Raw genomic sequence first — 22,537 nt, 5'->3', positions numbered from 1 at the left:
TAATGCCCTTCTTGAAATATGAGAGCAGGGGCCAAGTCCAGACAGAGTCACTATAAATCTACAAAGTAAAAACCTCCTTTGCAATTCTTATTCATCTTTTGGAATTTATTACCAATGAAATATTAAAGCCCCGTCTCAAGACAACACAAAAGATAAAGTACTTTAGCCAGTAAACTTTAAGGTGAATGAAAAACTGTACTTTATATAAATAATACATCTTTAAAATCCCAAACCAGCAAAAGAAAGCGCTAAATTTTTTAAAATAAAAAAATAAGGGGCCTCTCTCTGTTCACAGATGTGGAAGTTAAAGACCATGAACAAGTTCAGTTTTAGAAAAAGTGACTTGAGGCAATTCTGAAAGTCTCTCCAATGTTCTTTTCTTCTTTGGCTAAGGACATCACAGACACCCAAAACAGGATAAGAAATACAGTTGTCTGGCCTGAGTTACATTTCAAAAAATGTCATCAACCGCTGTAGGGGAAAACACAGAACCTCAAACTCCAGCCGTCTAGATGCCTTTCAATTCACCTTGACAGATTTTATCTTAGTCTGTGCAGAACTGTGAACTCCTCAAGGTTATTCCAGACTGCTTTGTGCTGGATCTACTGTGTTAGGATTTTCAGGCACTTGTTACTTAAAAATGTATCTGTGCTGAAACAATCCATAATTACAAAGTTATTTTTAAATCCCAAAAGGCAAATGTGTTCTTTCAAAATGCTGCAATGTTCACTTTTGAAATCACATCCAACTTTCAAACAGGTTCTCCTGGCAGTGTTTCTGTACTACATCTACTCACTTTTTAAGTTAATGAAGATTTAATATGAAATGAAATCGCTGGCACAAAACAAAAGCAACAGAAATCTGTGACAAGAAATCATGAAGAGGAGGGGAGGCACCAGCTCTGCTAAGTCAAGCCTACGCAGGTGTGTAAAACACAGGGTGACTATACGCTTTGTGATAAAGACTTTATGCTTAGAATCAAAGGAGCAAAACTTCAATATTTCATGTTAGCACAGTGGCTTGGCAGGCTAAAAATTTAATAAGTGCTATCTAAACGAATGGCAGTGCTTCAGACTAGGGGAAAAATAACATGCACGAGATTAAGCATTCTAATGACTAACAATGAAACGTAAAAGAACATAGATCATCTTCTCTTGAATTAAATGACTCACTCTAAATAAGACAACTTAAGACACATGATCACGGCCCATAGCTGAGTCTGCGGAAGATTCTGCTGCAGAGCTGATGATTATGTCAGGCTCTCAGGAAAGCAGAATCCCTGAGTAAGGGACTTGTGTGAGGCAGTAGCTGGAAGGGATCTGTTAACACAGCCAGTGTGGCCGGCCCAACTCCTCTCCAGTGTGAGAGTCTATGGTTATAAATCACCTAGGATTCAGGGCCCTGGAAGAGGTAGAGGTAATAAGAACAAGATAAATTATTTGGACTCTAAAGGCAAAATTTAAGTGTCATTTGCTCCATAAAATCTTTCACGATCATCCCAGTCGACCTACACAGATCTCATTCAAATTCCTAGGCATTTTCTCTTCCATTCATTTGGAACATTTAGGAAGCTGATTTTTAGTGCTGGCTATCATACCAATTTGACTGCCTTATATATTTAACTAGATCAATAATTCTTCCTGGAAGAATATTTTTCACACACACACACACACACACACACACACTCACACTCTCTCTCTCCCTGCCTCTGTTCGTCCCTTCCTGCTTCCTTTGTAGCCATCCACAGAATTTAACACAATACCGTCCTTTCACTCATTATTCAGTGATTAGAAGGTAATAGTTAGAGCCTTAAGCAAGAGGTTGGCAAGCATGGTCTTGGGAGGTGTGATGTTAAATAAATTACTTTTTCTTCAAGGCTTCTTCATTTCTCTTAAAGTGGACATAAAAATACTGTAGATTTAAGAATGATGATTCCAATGCATAGTTGTCAGTTTCTGCACAATATATACAGATTGACATATTGCTTTGTCAATGCATGTTATTCCTAATTGTATAACATCCAGAATCACCCTCTATCATCTAAATTCTAATTTTATCTGCTTGAAGAGACCAGGTTCAAATAAGCTTTGCTTTCGACTTTCTAATCTAGAGGCCAGAATCCTAACAGCATGAAATTATAATAAAAAGAATAATCAATATTAATAAAAATCATATCCCAAATGGAATCTCTTGGGAAAAGATTTCAGCATTTCTCCAAATAAAACATTATGCCTTAGAGAGCACATCATTCTTTCAAATATGAAGAAAAGTTTACGTGTGTCATATTATAATGTTTATATATGTCTGTTTACATGCGCACACTATGTACTCAATGCTGTATGCCGCCCCCCCATCCAGTTCATATATTAAGGCTCTAACCTACAATATGATGGTATTAGCAGACAAGGTATTTGGGAAATAATCAGGTTTAAATGCAGAGAGTGGGGTCTTCATAGTGGGACTAGCGACCTTACATGAAGAGACCAGAGGTCTTGGTCTCTCTCACTCTCTCTCTCCTTCTCACGCTCTCTCTCTCTCTCTCTCCCCCCTCCTCGGTCTCTCTCTCTCTCTCTCTCTCTCTCTCTCCCTATCAGTCTCTGTCTCTCTGCCTCTCTCCCTGCCCATCCACCCCCCCCCAACCCCCATTACAGGTTAAGAGTTTTCTACAAGCCAAGAGAGGAGATCTCAGAATAAAACCTAGCTTGCTGGGGCCTTTATCATGGGTGTCCCAGCCTGAAGAACTGTGGGAGATAAATTTCTGTTGTTTAAGCCACCTAGTCTACAGTACTTCATTATGGAAGCAGGAGCTGCCTAAGACGATATATAAAAATGTATATGAGTATATACCATAAATGTACAAAACATTAGCAGCTTTATATATCAAAGCATACATTGTTTAGGCTACTAGGAAAGGCAAAGCTAGACTTTATGATGTCTCAGTACTCCCTTTGTCTCTCCTCATACACATCTTTGTGTAACTATGAACCTTAATTTTGGCTTTCCCCTCATTAAGTCACAGGTTTTCCTAACCTGGGTTCTCAGGTCGATATTCTAGTGCCACAGAGAGTCCAGGGAGACTTAAAGATAGGGATAGTCCATAGGAACACAGAGATGCACTGGTGGAATTTAGTGCAGGACGGTCCAGGCAAGTCGGAGAAAGCTGCGGGGAATGAGCCTGCAGTTGTTCTAGAAAAGAGTCACACAGATGTAAGATAATGGAAGAAAGGGGACAGACAACAGCATCTCTAGATATGGTAGAATCAATGTGGTTCAGTCACTCGTCTCTTAGGGTAGAAAGAGAAGGGTGAAGATGATGTCCAGAGCTCCAACTTGCGGGGCTCAGGAGCAGCTGCTGTGGCGCTTAGTAAACCAGGAAGGGAAAGGTGACGGTGGACTGTTTCATCAGGACGGTGGGAATTGGGCTAAAATGTAACTAAGCAACATGCACAGTGTCCTAGAAGACTGGAGAGAAAGTCAGGGGTCCTCACTGGGTAGCTGTGTGACTATAAGTTACCAGGCTTTGGTGATCTCCTGTCAAAGGAGCAGGTGGAAGGAGATGACTTTTATTCATTCCTCAGCTCAAGAGACCACCACTCTAATGTTAGCAGTCCTATTTCCCCAGTCAGCAATGGAGGAAATCCAAATTATCTATCCTTCTCAACACAGGAGGTAGCTGTAAATATGACGCCAGATAATTTGCTTCTATCCTTTCTAGGGTTTTCCCAATCATCAAGGACACCTGCTGAATCACATCCACTCCTACACCTGACAAAACCAGAGACACTGCCTTTGCTTTTTAGTGTAATGTGCAGATGAAACACAGTGAGAAGGCAATTTGACTGAGGCCACTACAGGAGTTCCCCAGCCCACCATTCCCATTCTAGACCACACCTGTTCCATTCCTCATCCATCCTGCACCCTGTTAGGCCACAGGACCTTTACAATCCAGGTGTATAACAGAAACGCTCAAATTTTTCATCTCTCTTTAGAGCTTCCACTGGCCAATATAGTAAAATGAGTTCTAAAACTAATGGATTGATAGTGTAGGCACCATGTCTGCATGGCCACATGGCTTCCAAAAGGGAAGAGAAACAGATTCCAAGCCAGGATCAGGCAGGTGCAGCCAAAAGTATGAATGCTGGATGATTGACATCTCTGGCAGGAGACACCACAACGTAGCAAACCCACAGGGTAGGGCAGGGTCTCAAATATGGGGCAAACTGGAGGGGGTGAGCCTCTTGACATCAACCTAGGCTTGTAGTCTTGCAAAAATGCTTGAAGCACCCTTTGTGTCCTCATAGATGTCATGGAAGGCTTGCGTTACTTGCTCTTCAAGTCCTTTTGCTGTGCCCAGGACCCATGTGGAAGATCGGACATTCCAGGGAAGTACTGCAAGACAACTAGGGGGTTGACACTAAGTAAAAAATGAATCTTAAGAGAAAATTTTCTGTTTTAGCAGAAGATAACACTTATAAGGTACTTTGTATAAGAAAGGAGAGGTATTCAAAAATCACGTGTACATCACATTTGTTAACAAGGGCTTCCACAAGGCAGGAGATAGGGGATCGCAGTCAGGAAGCCAGCATGCTTATCCTCTTAGAAGAGTTTTTTAAAACAGTAAAGGTTTGGGGACATAGAGTGACAGCATGTGAGTGACCAGATAGCAGCAGCCAGAGTGATTTGTAATCACCTAATCACTGGGAACCAAACATTATACAAAGAGTTAGGGGGAGGACAGCACAAAGCAGGAAAAGTTCTGAGTGACACTGCAATGCTTGCAATATGGTGAGAGAATGAAGGATGAGCCCCCTAAAAGAGGAAAACAGAAATAAAGGACATAGAACACAGACTGATGACTTATCTCCACAGGAAAACTAACTGTGCATAAAGCAAATCAAATGACTCACATGAGGCATTCATTTTAAAAAGTCCAGATATGACCCTTTGCCTAAATCCTTCAGAAAAGCGACCTAAGATGTCACAGGGATCCAGCAGTACCCACGGATATGAATGTCTTCCCCTTGCCTCACCTGGGGTGCCTCTGATATATATTGTCACCTTTCTATGTAAACACAGACAAACTAGGGAACAAGGGCAGATGAATCAAAGGAACTCAAGCTGTCCCTGCAGTCCTAGCTTGGTTTACAGATACATTCCCAGCCTGCTCAGCAGGAAGCTGAGGTCAACACGCTGGAAGGTGGCACAGGGGAGCTTTCCCACCGAGCTGCAAGTACAGAAACACTCCGCTTTAATAACCCCAAGCCCAGGCCCTGCAGAGACACACCGAGCACTCAATGCCCTGGTGCTGCCTGCTGTGCTTTCCAGGAGAGCTGTGCTCAGTAGGAGCTGGGTTCACAGATTCCTGCAAGATTTAAAATGCAGATAGGACACCTGCACTTCCACAGCACAAGACAACAGCCACTCCAAAGCTGAGCCAGGAAAGGATCCTAAAAGAAAGCCTCACCTTGTTACACAGGTGAAAGGACCACTGCGTCCCAGCTCAGATTGGAGTGTCCCCACATAGTTTTGTAATGGAGGTCTGCCATCATCCATATAGCACGCAAACAGTATTTGCTAGGCAACAAGGCACTATTCAGAGGATGACCTGAGAAGCAGACAAAATGATACACCACCTGGTGTGCTCTTGTGAAAAAGCCTCATAAGCAACTGAAGACGGCGAAACATACATAAATTAAATATGCAAGGAGAAATGAACAGTCAATCAATAACAAACCGAGTTTACCAAAGGAAAGCAGAAAAGTGGAAGGAGTGCACTATGAGATGAGGGGCTCAAGGATGCTTTTATGAAAAAGATATGACTTTTGCTGGTCCTTAGAGGATGGTAAGTCGTGGACTGATGGTGGCATAGCAGTGATCGTTCCTGGCTGATGAACACTATGAACAAGGGTGTGGAGAAGAGGGTTGCTGGCTAGGGTTCAGAGATAGCTGTGGATGGCAACTGCATGTTGCAAAGGAAGGTTAGGACCAAGTGCAGAAGGCTTTGAATAGATTCCGTTATCTAGGCAGGAGGGATCACTAAAGTTCTCAAGCTGGGGAGTGACTTCCAAGGAGTATGAAAGGAATCATGGGTTTTTAGGACATGTCTTCCCACAAATTTTCATCAACTCTCTTTTTATCAATGGCATAAACTTCCAAAAAGGCATCTGCTTCTCCATTCTCGCTCTAAATAGACATGCTTCCCTACATACATATCCTCTGTGTTTTTTAGCCCAGTGTTCTTTCCAACCAAGCTAGGCACCCCCAATTTACACGGTTTACTCACTCACCCTTGGGTCTGGTGTTTAGTCTCACCGCATGGGACTTTTCAGAAACAGCATCACTCGTTCTTCACCAAATACATCATTCTGTAAAAATTCTCTCTGGCCTATGGTCAGAAGGTATGATAATCTCTTCTTTCAGGTAAAAGACTTTCAGGAGGGACTTAGAATTCAAACACATCCCTCTTTTCTTCTGTTGCTGTTGCTAACTAGTGAAAAAAGAAAATTCATGGAACAAATGATTGCCCCATATCAAAGGGTTCCCCCAAGCAAATGATACTCAGCATGCCACTTATTCTTTAGATGGCACCACTACAGCACATTTCAATTCGTTTTGATAACTCCAATTTTACTTGAGATAGAAAGTGGTAAGATTTTGTATGTATCTGATCAAAAAACACATAATACAAGAATGTTTTCAGCACCATAAGATACAGACCGCAGTTTGCCCAAACCAATGTCTGGAAACATCTCAAATTTCTTCTGAGATTCAGGAGGTGGGAGAGTATAAAGAGGTAGAATATCTGGAATTTTCATATTGAAAATCATATTATATTGAAAATCTAAAAATCATCAGCACTTGGGATTCCAAGCACTGCCCTGGGCTCTAACACGAAAGGGATTAAAAATATAATTCCTTGTTTCAAAAATGCATTTGAACTAAGGGGACAAATTCAATTGCCAGGCAATTCCTTTATAGCTTTAGGAACTGCCAACTCCATGAAATGCAGCTACATTAATAGTTTGGATAAGAGAAGAATATTCTCAATGACTTTTATTTGTTCTATTGCTTTCTCTCAAATGTTGGTGATTTGTAACAAATGAAATTCCATTGTTAAAATTAAATATAGATTGTAAAGCCAACACCATTAATCTTATTTGTTTCTATTATTATTGTATGAGCATTGGTTTGCCATCACTGAGCATGGTCTGAACTGTAACTCACGTTCCTTTTTTGTGTGCATGTTGTCTTTTTCATTAGATAAAAGCTCAACTGCGGGAGGAGGGTTTCTTAACCATCTCTGATTTCCCTCATGTGGAGTTTGTTGAACATTCTTTTTCTTCTCTCTCCTTCCCCAGCACCCATAAGTGTAGCAACGATCAAGGTGTGGAACATTAAGAACCTATACTTCAGTGACTCATGCTAATTATCTTGGTGCCTTTAACAGACATTTTTTAGTTCAATTACTTTGCAATTCCACTGCAGACAGAGTCTTACACAGACAGCAAACTCATAAAGCTTTCTTTCTTCACCTTTCAACACAAGAGAGATGGAATGAACCTACATGTAAATATTTTTTCCCACTCTGGATTGTACTTAAAATATTTTTCCCTATAAAACAACCTCACTAATTTCAACTGTTCATCACAGGCTTTAATAATTTGGATATAAGCCTTAGCAGAAGTCCACTTTTCTATTATACAGGATTTTAAAAGTCAACTATGAAAATGAATAATATAAAAAAGGTTGTAAAAAGAACATTTAGCTCCTTATAATAAAACTAATTTTCTCATTCTTCTTAGAAAGTTCGTTTATATGAAAATTTGATCTGCTAATTAAAACTAGTCTTACATCCTCATTAAAGCAGAGCCCCAAAGAATCGCAGACAAAACTGTCAGCATTTAATTCTCAATGCATTATGCACCCATAAAATGTATTTTTTAAAAATTCTATAACCCCAAATTGTCACCAGTTCTGCTTCCCTCACAAAAGGTCTGAACCAGTGAAGATCCTGGCTATACATTTGCAATCTCTGTTAAAAGGCAGAGGAATATTAAAGATAAATGAAACGGGAGTTTAGTGTGTCCTTTTGAGACAGTAACAAATAAGCATTTGGGAGCTCACTGATGCCTGACATGAGATGTGAACATGGATGTGAGGAAGAAGCTAGTTCCTAATAGTCTCCTTTTGGTCTGGTCTCATTTCTGTGAGCAACCTAACTCTACCATGCTTAGTCCATTCTTCATAAACAAAAGCTTCGCACATGCTTTAATCTGTACATTGTTACCTTCTTGTAGCTCTTAAGGAGACTGCTTTCATAGTAACTTTTCTTGCTCAACGGAAATGGCTCACTACCCTTTGAAAACTCATTCTCGTTAACGTTTCTTTCCTCCAACTTCTTTTCACCAGTACAACTTCAAAACTCTAACATCACATCATCATCTTTGGACACCTGGCTAGGAACACCAGACAAACTCTATTTAAAACACACACTTTCTGTCATCATTTAAGTGAATTACACCTTGCACTAAACAGCAAAGGAACAGTTTATGGTAAAAGCAAAGTGAAGGTACAGTGGTAATTTCTCCAACTGAAGTGCAGTATCATCAATACACATTTAGGATGTCCATTAAACTACCAGTATGTCACCAGGAAAATCCACAGGATCTCTCTGCAAAGTTCATATTATTTTTTGAACCAAATCCCTCATATAAAAAATAGCCTTTTAAATCTACATTATTCACTCCCTTGCTCTCCCTTCCCTGAAGATGAAATAATTCCCAGCCCATTTTGGAAAATAAAGCATGCCTGAGAAAGAAAGATCAGTTTGATCTTCGGAACCCTGATGCTCAAATGAGATAAGAGAGTGTCAGTGGTGAAGTGTCTATCAACACCATTTTTCTGTAATAACAAAAAAGTGAATATGAATTTAGACTCATGAACTGTGAGTTAACTCTGGGGTTTAAACTTTCAAATTGTGTACAACTGCAGATAGTTGACTCTAATCTCTTCTTTCAGCTCTCAATCCCCTTCCAGTGTAAGCAATCCTAAATGCATTGCTGATACGTTCTCAAGACAGGGTAAATTCAAAATAACATCATCATCTTCCTTATCAGGAAGCCCCTTGGCTGCATGAATTGTCGACTTTATCGCACCAGAGATAGTAATTAAACCTTCACCAGCTCCAGCACATGTCCCAGCACAAGGAGAACAAGCACGTAGACTCATATTATGTGATGCTTATTAACTAGAAAATAAAAGCTTTGTTAAAAGAATACGCCTGACAGGAGAAAAGAAGGCTAAGTCCATGCTTTATTGCTACATGTATTTTTAAAGAAATGCCTATTGTGCTGTGGAGTAGGTAACATTTCCCAGTATGTTTGAAATCATTCACTGAGCACCATATGGTACAGTAATGTCACTGAACGGTGGGGCACAAATCACTCTCAATCCATTTCACTGTGCACTCTTATTTGTTTAAAAAAGCAAAACTATTCTGGAATGCAACATTGCCATTTGTTACCCTTCAGAAAGCATGAAGATAGGCTGAACATTAGTGATGCTATTTATTTTTACGTAGGAAGCCACAGAAGAAGTACACGTGAAAACGATACCCTTCAGGAAAGGATATCAAAGTTAGTCAATGCATGGGAACCGGGCAGACCACGGAGAGGGAACTGAGATTCCATTTACGTGGCCCCCAAACTAAAGCAAACCACTGGCTCCAAGACTCAACAGAGTTTGGCACTCATTGAAGTAGGCAAAGAGACCATTTGCTCAAAGGAAATATGAATGGATTGAGTGTATAAAAATATTAAGGCAGGGCACAGTGGCTCACATTTGTAATCCCAGCACTTTGGGAGGCCAAGGCAGAAGGATTGCTTGAGGCCAGAAGTTTGACACCAGCCTGGGTAAAATGTGAGACTCCATCTCTACAATGTGTTTTAAATTAGCTGGGTGTGGTCACAATTCCCTATAGTCCCAGCTATTTGGGAGGCTGAGGTAAAAGAATTCCTTCAGCTCATAAGTTCAAGGCTGCAGTAAGCTAGGATTGTGCCACTGTATTCCAGCCTGGGTGACAGAGAAAGACCCTGTCTCTTGAAAAGAAAAAAACATAATATAATAAAATATTAGAGCATTTGGCCTATTATGAAATTGAGTGTTTATTCATTTCCTTTCTGAAGCTTCAAGTTCAAATATCAAACAATGGCTATGTAGGATAAGCCCAGCTGCTTCTCTGTAAAAGTATCGTAACCCCCCAAAATATACATGGTTGATCCAACATTAGAGTCAAAAACTAGATCTGGGCATGGTGGCTCATGCCTGTAATCCCAGCACTTTGGGAGGCCAAGGTGGGTGGATTGCTTGAACTCAGGAGTTCAAGACCAACCTGGGCATATGGCAAAACCCTGTCTCTACCAAAAATACAAAAACATAACCGGGTATGGTAGTGCGTGTCTGTGGTCTCAGCTACTTGGGAGGCTGAGATGGGAGGATCGCTTGACCCCAGTGGGTGAAGGTTTCAGTAAGCCAAGATCACACCACTGCACTCCAGCCTAGGTGACAGAGTAAGACTCTGTCTCAGAAAAAATGAAACCTAAACCAAACCAAAACAAAACCTAGAGACAAGCCAAATCAAATAATACATCTTCCCATGTCATTATCAAATGGTCAGGGTGAGGGGGAAAAGTACAGGGAGTAGCTAGACGCAGATCAGAGGCTAAGATCAAAGATCCAAAGAGCAGATGCCTCCATGTCATTATGATTTCCCCATAACCCACCCGATTAGACAACGGTTCATTGCTCATCCTTGTTTGGTTTTATTCAAAAGGGACAATATATCCACAGGTCCTAATTAAGAGGAAGGATTATAAAACTGTCTTTAAACACCTACACCTAATGGGACATTATGTGGAAATACCATAATACGCAGCAAGGCAAATAAAACTAAAAGCACACCAACAAACAAGAAAACCTCTAGGACCCAGAATTGTGTGAGGGTGCACAGGAAATGGCCAGAGAAACAGACTATGAGAGTTATGACCTGGATTTTTTTTTTCTGTGAGTCTTCTGAAGTCTTGATGGCTACAAATGTATAACAAACCATAACTTGGTACAAGTTCTTCTTACCAAATCAGGAAAAAAATAGATCCTCAGCCAAGTCCTTTCCTTCTCTTCTACAGCAGGTGTTTACTAGACAAAGGCTTGATATCTAGTCATAATTCTCTATGAGCTTTGCATGTCTCTAACATCCCCTTTCCCACTATATTTAAAATGATAATCTCAGCCCAACACAAACCAAAATACAGAATATCATCAAATGCAAGAGAAGGCACTGTTATAAGTCATCTTGGCCTGGAAGTAGGAACACTGTTATTTTTCTTTTCTGCATAAATGGGACCCAGGTGTTATAATCATGATTAAGAGGTGGTAATCCAATGAAGCATATGAAGTATGAAGCATAAATCAGAACATATCTAAAATGCTATGTCCTCCATCTTTGCTATCTGAAAAACTTTTTTTTTTCTTTTTTGTGCAGTGGCACAATAATAGCTCACTGCAACCTTGAGCTCCTGGGTTCAAATAATCCTCCTGCCTCAGCCTCCCAAGTAGCTACGACTAAAGCACACACTACTATGCCCAGTAAATAATTTGCTTTATTTTTTGATAGACATAGGGTCTTGCTGTATTGAACTCCTGGCTTCAAGCAATCATCCCACCTCAGCCCCACAAAGTGCTCGGATTACAGGTGTAAGCCACCATACCCAGCTTTAAACTACCTTTTTAAACAAATTAAAAATAAGTTTTACATGAAATGTTTTCACAAGTACATTGTAATTAATTCTATATAAATTACCCATGGGTGTCTTCAGATGTGGTTGACTAAGTTGTTTTACCACTTACTTAGTGACTACCTTTATTCAGCCCATTTCCATGAAGGATAGAAACTATGATTAAGCTACAACCATTGTTGTGGCATTTGGCTCCATACCAACAAACAGAATAGATTCAATGGCCTCAGCATGGTTTTCATGTTTATTTCATTTCCATGCCTAAAAGTTACTTTCATTATTTGGTTCCTTTTTTTTTTTTTTCCTATAGCTAACAGGAAATAAAGAAGAAGCTGACAGACTGTTAAGAAATATATACAACATTTAAACAGCACGAATATAAGTGAACCATAAAAATCTCAGGAAAATTGCCATTTTCTCAACAACAGTTTTAATTTTAAATACTTAATATTCATAGGAAATCTCCTAGACACAATTACATTGACAAGGCTTTATACATTTCAAAGGAATATGACAGAACACTTAGTTAAATGTTATATTAAAGATTCATTGTAAATTAAATATTAAAAAGTATTCAACAGATCCAAGTGTGGTTCAAATCCATCTGTTACTACAAACTATATTTTTTCTTTATTTTAGCACTGCCATATGCCATGGCAGAGCACCCAAGCTTTTCTTGATTTTCCGTTTGAAAACCCTCCTTCAAAATGAGTAGCCATGGTTAACTAATGGTATTTATTCTTCACTGTAGATGATCACAGAGTCATATTTCACTAGGTTCGAGTTTGAAAGACCACAGATACAATTTAATTAGAGAAAGCCTTCACCCCAAAAGTATTAGCTTCTTAGAAAGTCTGCGTAAAAAGTCTATCACCAAATTGGCCTCAAGTTATAAGAAACATGAAGAAAAGAAAAAAAAGGGAAGATCATATATAATATTTCCAAGAGTGGGAAAGAAAAAATGCAGGAAGGAGAGAGGATACAATACAGCAAAAAGAGAAAATTGCAACACAGAAAATAAGTGGGTGGGTTTAATTCTCCATTCCTTACATTGCGGACAATCTGGTTATTGAATATGTAGAGAAAGCCTGACACGGAAGGAGCTAATGAAATCCCTACCAAAGCAAAGCTCAGGAGACATAGGTCTGCTCTTTATAGCCTGTTCTGAGAGGAAATAAAGACAAAAACAGAGACGAAGAAGAGTTATCTATAGATCATTCCACAGCCACCATCATGCCTACTCCCAGAGAGGTTGTACACAAAGAAAACAAACCAGAAGAGAATAAAGAGCTCCACAGGACACGTCTATGCATGGACATGGCCAACTAGACTAAGTCCCAGCACTCCTGGGCCAAGTCAAGAAGTGAAAACTGTGGGCACATGAGATTCACAAACTTAATATGAATTCAGGCCTTCTCTGACAGAGGCAAGAAGCATTCCAGGAAATAAGAACTCTTGTCCAACCTTTCTTCATAAATCTTCCCTATTAGTATTTTCCACCTAATTATAAAACCACTATCTCTGAAGTGTGTATATACTTGAATTCTGCTCCAAAACGTCCCAAAATCTGATTTAAAGGAATATTCTATCTGTTAATGTCAATAAAATTAATTCAAAGTATAGCTCAACTCTAGATGCTGAGAATGCAAGGATAAATGGTATAGGAGCCCTGGACTCCACGTGATTCTTGATCTTAAAGAACTCATCCTCTAGGGAGAGAGACTACCTGAGCGATAGGTGATTTAATTACAGTATACTCACCACCAACACTGTTTCTCTCCACTTTAAAATTGTATATCATTAGATACAATGTGTTTGAAGATAAAGATATATTATCTATAATACATGTAGTTATATAATATGATATAGTCTTGTCAGACTGCCAATATTTAATATGATAAAGTCTTAGATCAGACTGCCATAGCAACATGCCATAGCAGGGGCAGCTTAAACAACAGAAATTAGTTTTCTCATGGTTCCGGAGACTGGAAGTCCATGATTAGGGTGCTAGGATGGTCAGGGTTGGTGAAGGCTCTGTTCTTGGCTTGCAAACAGACACCCTCTCAGTGTGTCCTTACATGGCCTTTCCTCCATGGGTAAGCATGGAGAGAGAGCAAGCTCTCTACTGTCTCTTGTTCTAAGGGACCCAATATCATGAGGGTACCACCCGCGTGACCTCATCCAGACCTAATTACCTCCCAATGGCACCACCTTCAAATAAATCCCACAGTGGGTTAGGGCTGGAATATACGAATTTTAGAGAGACACAACATTCAGACCATAACAAATATATAAGAGACATAATACATACTATTTATATATATTTAATATACAATTGAATTATAATTATCTATATTATCTTAAATTTACATTTCTTAGGTCATAGTAAAATTTTAATATATATTAAATGTCCTGAATATGATACGATAGGGTGGTTATATAATAGAATGTCTTTGCTTTTAGCAGGGAATATAGGCTGAAGTATTCAGGAATGAACTGTAAAGATATCTGAAACTATCTTTAAAATGGCTTAATTTAAAAGTATCAGTGTGTGTGTGTGTGAGTGTGTGGGTGTGCATGTGTGTCGGGGGGTGGCAAATACTGCAAAATGCCAGTAACTGGTGAACCTGGATGAGGAGCTCTAAAACCAGTTTGTTGTTCTATTGTTTCAGCCTCTCTACAGGTTTGAAATTTTTCAAAGTAAAATTGAGAAAAACAGCAAATTAACCAAGATAATGTTTTCAATCTAAATAATATTCTTATTATAGTTGTACCAGGTTTAAGTTCTCTTTCTTTTGCCAGGCATTTGGAAATGTTACTTAGTGGACATAATTTGACCTGTTTTGCTTCACCATGAGCTTTCCCACATTATTAAAGCACTTCTAATTAAAAACAAAGGTAGGCATGGGCATACTTTACAAAAAACCTGCTTGCTAATAAATTAAAAATAGAGAGACATATAGAGAAGACGTATAGAGAAACAAATGAGGGAGAGAGAAAGGAAGGAGCAAAGGGCCTTGTAAATGATTTATGTGTGGCCAACCTCTTTGTTCTGTCCCACACCACATGACAAGATGATTAACTGGTTTGAATCATTTGGTAGAACAAGCTAAGGAGACCAACCAGAGCCAGTGGAAGCAAACCCCAAGGCTCCAACAACCCAAAGAACTGTCATTATAAATTCACTCCTCTTGCCTACTCTGTTTTATGTATGTCCCTAATGCAATGTTTTTAATTTTTGACTTTACTATTTTTATGTTTGCCATATTATGCCATTACAGAAACAGAAATGAAGTATTCGAGGGTTTATACAGTTGAGATATGCACGTTCAATAGTTCTATTATATTCCCAATAATTACAAATGCTCTTCCTCCTCTGGAAAATTGTAGGGGCACATTCCCACATCTGCCATCGACACAGTAGTCCCCAACATGATTCATTTATGCTTATGTTTTCATCTGGGGAAGACCTGGGTTCCTTTCAATACAAAAACAAAAAGCATATCTGAAGTCAATCTTTCTTTCTGTAGACAGGAAATAATAAATTGAAAAAATACAAGTTTAATGGCAGACAGGAACTGTGGAAGGGCATGAAAGCATGGGAAAAGGGAAGAGAAGGTAAAAATTCACATATCACTCTTTCAATAAACAGGCAAGTAGGTGGGTAGGTAGAAAGCAACATGCACTAGTTCTAGATGATGCTCTAGAAGTTGTGGGGAGAAGCAGAAAAGTACCCCATGATCAAGTTGGAAATGCTCTTTACTATATCCCCTGAGAGACTCACAATGAACAGCAGTATATGAGAGGTTCTATGAAGTTCTTCTGTGAAAAATTACTAATATGATTTTAAAAGATCTGCAGCCTGTTGTTACTTCCGTTAACTAAATTAGAACCACTAGAGTCATGTCAAATTGTTACACATTTCAAATTATTAATCGTATCCCACTTGGAGTTGTAGAAAAGATTACACTAAAAGAATGATTCTCTATTATGACATGAGCTAAGAAAATAATTTCCATTAATATTAGGTGATTAGGCTTCTGATCAGGCTGTCTACCATGCGACAAAGAATATGTAATATATCTTAGATGATAATCATACCACAATTACCCTGATTTTTTAAACTGTTTTCCAATACATTTCCAATTATATCCATAGCCTCTAAATTACTCAGGGGAAGAAGGATCTAGAATGCACATCATCCAGCATCCTAAATTGTTGGACCATTGATGAATCATTCACTTAGCAAATAGGTTGTGGGTGGTGAACACTGCTCTAGGTGAATCTAATGATATACATGATAGACATAGCCTTTGCACACAAAGACTTTACAGGAAGGGTAAGTGGACAATTACGTAAGCAAATGGAGGACAGTTTGCTAGATGAGCTGACAAAACAAATACAAAATAGAAAACTCTCACCAGTTCTGGAGAGTCAAGAAAAATACCACCTGAGAAGTTACATCTAACCCGAGACCTGAAGACCGAGTGTAATTAGCCAAAATAAGGTGGCTTATGTTTGGAGTGGAGGGCGAGCAGGTGTCCATGTAAAGTGCATGCACAAGACCATGTGGCAAGAGAGAAATGGGATACTGGGGCATATGGAAGAAGTTCCTTAGCATCTCGAAGGAAGGGTAAGGGACAAGGAAAAACAGTGAAAAAATAGGAATCTATGTGCCCTCAAAAACACTCCAAGATACCTGGTTTAGAAAAAAAAATGCAATTAGTTCACTTAAATGGGGTTTAATTCCAAGAATGCCTACATTTTGGCCAAGCATCCCAGGAATCCATATGGGATCACCTCTTCTTTCCTTTCTTTCCCACTCTGCCCAAATCCATAATATTTTTGGGATAGTGAATAGGTTGTTAAATGTCTTATAATTTGTTTCAGTGACTTATTATGGTTAGAGATTTAATTCTTGTTATGTCTTATTTATTCTTCTGTTTATTTCCTCCCCACAAAATGTGGGCAGTTCTTTCATTGCCTAGTTAATGTAAACCACAGGTGAAACCTTTCAAGTCAGGGCTTCTGCCTTATTTTTTCATTCAACTCTCATTATTTTTCTTAATAAGATGCACTCAAAGCATTCACTAGATCTAAACCTAGCTGGCCTGAAGAAGGAAAAACTATTTTATTTAATACCAGGATTCTATTCCCATTCAATGATACCCTTCCCCATTTCCCCTGGTACCTGGTGTCTACAGAAATTATAGCTGCCATCTTTAGCTTACATCTCCTCTGCCTGCAAGTGACCAGTTAACTGTGTTATCCTTCACAGCTGTTTTTTTTTTTTTTTTTTTTTTTTTTTTTTTTTTGGCAGGGGATGGCATGAAAGCCTAAGAAGATAATCCTCTAGTGAAAGAATTTTGGACAAAAACAGTGGTAGGGAAAGAACTGTGTGGTAGTATATGTTGTAGGGGCTTCCAGTTGGACTCTTTTCTTAAAACTGTTCTTCATGTATTGGTTTTTTTCAGATACCAATATATCTCGGAATTATTGCTACATTAGTTCACAGAGATCTTCGTCCTCTGTGACAGCTACATAGCCCTCCATTGTGAGAATGTACAAAAGTTAACCCAACTTCTCTCCTACTGCTGAAGATAGAAGACTGTATAAAAAAAAATCTATGTATCTGCTCAGTTGTGCAAAATGAAACACAGGAGGGATATACCAGACACTAATGAGATTGGCTACACCTAGGAGATAATGGGAATGGAGTGGTAAGAATGAGCAATCGGGATTGAGGCTGAAAGGATGGGAAGGAGATATTTCTCTGAGTAAAACTTCTCATGTATTTCTGACTTCAGAACTATGATCATGTTTCACACATTATATAATAATTAAAGACGAGAAGATGACATACCACTACAAACAAATGAAACTAACTCTATTATAAATGCATAGCATGATCCACACTGCAGTGTTGAAATAACCTATATGACCTTGGAAATAGCAAATTGACTCTATGAAGACAAAAAGAACTTCACACAGATAGATTTTCTTTCACAGGGGTATGGGTTAGATTTTCAATACTACTTTTCTATATTCCTCAATTAACAAGTAAGCAAGCATATCATTTATAATGGTAGCCAACTTCCACAATGGAAAAGAGTTAGAAATAAAGAAATAGGAAAGGGGTAGATTCTTGTTATGTCGAACTGAAATTAGAGGTACTGGGATAAACTTGTGGATTTTAATATATATATACTGATAGGTATGGAAATGTATACAAATGCGTGTATATATGTGTATGTATGTGCACATATATGTAAATACATTTTCTAGTCCTGTTCACTGAGAAGGCCTGAAACCAATGGTACTCTAATAACAATAACATGCCTTACTCCCCAACCATGGTTTCCAAATACTATTCTGTAATAAAAGAAACCAGGAATCATTGGTAAAACACCCTGATTCCAGGATCAGAGCAAACAAAGCACAAGATGAGCCTGGAATAGCTTGTGGTATCATAAAACAGGAAAAGTGCTTTAGAAAATGATGGGGACATCAAAAGAAGACAGCAGCTCATTCCAGGGTCCTCATAGCAGGCAAATATGGGATAATTTTGACCAACAAAATACATGACAGCAATGAAAACTTAACCAAAAGTATAATAATCCATGAGCTCATGCTAATATAAAGAAAGTATAAGAAAGCATGTCTTTACCATAGAGTACCAAGTGATAAATGTAGAAAGAATAATGAAAATTTATTTTTCTAATTATTTCATTTTTGAGACAAAGTCTCTCGCTCTGTCACCCAGGCTGAAGTGCAGTGGCATGACCTCAGCTCACTGCAGCCTCTGCCTCCTGGGTTCAAGCGATTCTCCCAAGCTTAGCTACTTGGGGGCCTGAGACGCCTGGCTAATTTTTGTGTTTTTTATTAGAGGCAGAGTTTTGCCATGTTGGCCAGGCTGGTCTCAAACTCCTGACCTCAAGTGATCCTCCCGCCTCAGCCTCCCAAAGTGCTGGGACTACAGCCATAAGTCACCATTCCCAGCCTAGAATAATAAAATTTAAATGTCACCATTTGGCAAAAAACACAGTATTAAATATTTAAGGAAAGAATCATCACTAGATGCTAAAATTAATGGGAAAAATAAAGAGAACCAATATTTTCTGTGTTCCCGTATGATAATTACAAAGGGAACATTGTAACTTCTAAATTACAAATGGAAAAATAAGCTTATAGGGGAGAAACCTGACAGATAACATGTTAACCAAATGACTTGGTTTAGCATCATCAATAATGGGACAAATTAAGATTGTGCCTCCTAATATAATGCAGAGAAGGCCACAACATCATATCTGTGCTATGCATAATGAAAATGCACAATCTAAATACAACGCTGAAGAAATACCAGAGATGCCCAAGTGGACATATAGCTTATAATATGGTTTGGCTGTGTCCCCATCTAAATCTCATCTTGAATTGTACTCCCATAATTCCCATGTGTTATGGGAGGGACCCAGTGGGAGATAATTGAATCATGGGGGTGGTTTTCCCCATATTGTTCTCGTGGTAGTGAATAAGTCTCACAAGATCTGATGGTTTTATCAGGGGGTTCCACTTTTTCGTCCTCTTTATTCTCTGTCTGCTGCCATCCACGTAAGATGTGACTTGCTCCTCCTTGCCTTCCGCCATGATTTTGAGGCTTCCCCAGACACGTGGAACTGTAAGTCCAATTCAACCTCTTCCTCTTCTAAATTGCCCAGTCTCGGGTATGTCTTTATCAGCAGTGTGAAAATGGACTAATACAGCCTAAAAAGTAACAGGCTAATATGCTTCCCAAGTTTTGAAGTCCTTAAATATAAAAACAGATGAAGAAACTGTTCCAAATTGGAGACTAAGATGACGACAACAACTTGCAACACATGACCCAGGATTGGACTCTGGATCAGAGAAAGGATATTAGTAGGAAAACTGTCAATTTAGAAATACAATTTGTGGATTTATGGGTTGGTAAATTAAGACTGGCTGGTCACCTATTTTTATAATTAAGGTTTTGGAAACACAGCCATTACTATCCTTTTAAGTATCTTTCATAGCTACTACAACAACAGAAATGAGAGATGAGATGAAGAACTTATAGCCGACAAAGCCAAAAATATTTATTCTCTGGCCCCTTACTGAAAAGGCATACTAATCTCTGAATTAGAAAAGAGTATTGCATCATGTTAATTTCATGATGTTGATAATTGCATGTGGTTCTTGAAAACGTCAGTTTGGGGAATCTAAGAGACAGATTTGCAGGAATTCTGTTTTTGCAACTGTTTTGTAAGTCTAAGAATAATTCAAAATGAAGAATTTAAAAATCATCTATACCTGAGAGCCTAATTATTTCCATTGTCAGAATGGTCCAGTAATTTGGCTCACTGCATTAAAGTTCAGGTCTTCATTGCCCCTGGTGAGACACAGCTACGCTCACAGAAAGCTAAATATGGAAATGCAAAACCTATGCACTTAGCTAGAAAGTGCTCTACCCCAAAAGGCACTTTATGGTTACCATTTATTCTGTGTCAGGCTCTGGGCTAAGTGCTTTACACCTATTTTCTTGTAAGGAAGTGCATTTGCAAAAAGGAAAATCCATTTACTTAGAGTTCTAATTCCATAAAACACTTTTTACTAGCTAGTAAAGTGAACGGGCAAGGGCTGCAGAGGAGTGGCATGAGACAGTTGACTCAATTGTGAAATGCAACTTGTGAAAGAGTTATTTTTAGCAAAATTCCTCCACATCCAACATCCCAACCATATTAATGGAGGTTTTCTGTCTCTATAACAAATATTTTCCTAAAAAGAAACTTAGATCATGTCTGATACTACAGATTAATACTATAACCCATCAAAGATATTACTGAATGTAAGATGTATCAAGATTTTATTTGCCACTAATTGCAAAAGGTTTACCAATTTTAACTGGAAGATGCCACCAATAAATAATTCCAAATTCACAACTTAAAATGAAAAGATGTGTACCTTTGAATAAAATGCAATATAGCATATAATTGATATATGGTCAATATGCATTTTTGGAAGCATCTTTTACTCATTTGGGCTGTTCTAGGTAGAATTATATTTGAGGCCTAATTTAATAACTGAAGCAGATGGCCAGTTAAAGCTGTTGCTAAGCTTCACACTATTGAAAATGGTGGACAAGACTGGAAAATTTCATCTCTGAGGAATGAAAGAGAAGCTGCATAAGTGATTCTGAGAACCCAAATTGCCTCCTCCACAGACTCAGTTGGCTGCAAGCTAATCACCTCCTCAGGCATCTGTGCATTTCCATTAGTGCTTTGCTACTGGTGTCAATGACAGTCAATACCACCCGAAAAGAAACCACTCCATTAGTGAGGGATTTCTAAGCATTCTGAGTTGACTTCCTGATGGTCTCTGAGATAAGACACTTAGACAAATGACTACTTTCTTGCGACTTTTGTCCTGAATGTGTTGTCTCATAGAGGTTACACAGCTTTAACATAAGGTCACATTGCTCCATTTATTTTATTTACTGTTCACTTTAAAATCAAGAACAGCCATGAGATTCCATAGTTAGGTCTTCTTAGACATCGTACAGTCCATCCTTTTTTTTCTACAAATGAGTTGACAGAGCAGAGAAAGGTGACAATATCTGCATGAAGAAAGTAGATAAGGTAGACTGGAACAGAGCCCAGACCAGAACCCAGGTCCTCTAACTCCCAGTCCAAAGTTCTTCCTATTTCATTAGCAGATGATTGAACCTTGTTTAATATTTGCAACCATCCTGAAACTCCCTCATCATCCACATACCATTATCACAATCCTGGCAAGCATGCTAGTTTTCAGACATTTTGGCATCCATTAAATTTATTTTCCTTCTTCAAAAATGAGCCCAAATGTGCTTTTGATGTTTGAGAGTATATATATTTTAAAAAATCTTTTTAAAAGCAACTTGAATAAAAATAAACCTATCTAAAGCAAGAGTAATTTTGCAATAGTGTTCCAATCACAGTTCTCCCATCTGGGGAAACCAAGCAGAAAACACAGTAGGAGTTTTAAACTACACATTGTCAGTAGCTGCAATGTGTGTTTTAAAAAAATATATATTGCCAATTTCACATCAGTTCTTGGAACATACATTCATATGTCTATAGCCACAGTTTTCTTCTGCCACCATGCCTATATAGTTTCCCAGACTCCTAAAATATGTACTCACACAGCAGAAATTAATAGATTGAATTCAAAGATGCACATACCTGACTTACAACACAGCTGTAGTTGAAATGCAGACACACAGAACATAGAAGACAATTTTCCTTCCAAGTAATGACTGGTAACCTATAGACAATGCACTAAACAAGACAGATTATGGAATTCTGGAACACACTCAGCATTCCAGAGAATATGCCGAGCTGTGCATCAAGCCAATCAGCAGCTCAGCAAAGCCCAAGACCAGAGCCCACATCTTCCGTAACTGATTTAATGAAGTTCGCAAAAGCTGCTTTAATGGAAGCATTTGACAAAATTTAGGATAGAGAGATTGTCTAATGAAAGCCCTCCCTACAAAAGTGAAAGCTTCTAGTATGAATTACAAGAATTCAATATGTTACAACCTTCTGAAAAGGCGATTCACATTTGTATGTAAAAGGAAATCAGAGACAACACTGATGTTGGGACATGGTGAGATACGCACAGCATCTGATCAGAGCTTGATAAATGAGCTGCAGACAGAGCTCTCAAGGACACGGAAAGAAACTGTTAAATGGCAC

At 38.7% G+C, this 22,537-nt stretch overlaps 1 protein-coding gene across 7 annotated transcripts in view; it reads right to left on the bottom strand.

The window, feature by feature from the left end:
* Positions 1 to 22,537, bottom strand: part of UNC5D (unc-5 netrin receptor D) — a 564,646-nt gene that overhangs the window by 415,916 nt on the left and 126,193 nt on the right. The window contains exon 1 of one of the 7 annotated variants that reach the window (XM_063611462.1): positions 22,025 to 22,143. The exons of the other annotated variants lie outside the window; for them this stretch is intronic. Coding sequence (XP_063467532.1) covers positions 22,025 to 22,070 — 46 coding nt within the window. The 5' untranslated portion in view covers positions 22,071 to 22,143. Of the gene's footprint in view, positions 1 to 22,024; positions 22,144 to 22,537 lie in introns of those variants that run through there. 7 annotated transcript variants of the gene reach the window in all.

This window comes from Symphalangus syndactylus, chromosome 10 (assembly GCF_028878055.3).
Source record: "Symphalangus syndactylus isolate Jambi chromosome 10, NHGRI_mSymSyn1-v2.1_pri, whole genome shotgun sequence".
Taxonomy (NCBI): domain Eukaryota; kingdom Metazoa; phylum Chordata; class Mammalia; order Primates; family Hylobatidae; genus Symphalangus; species Symphalangus syndactylus.
The sequence above is the reverse complement of the archived record's forward strand: the minus strand, read 5'-3'. Positions and strand labels throughout refer to the sequence as shown.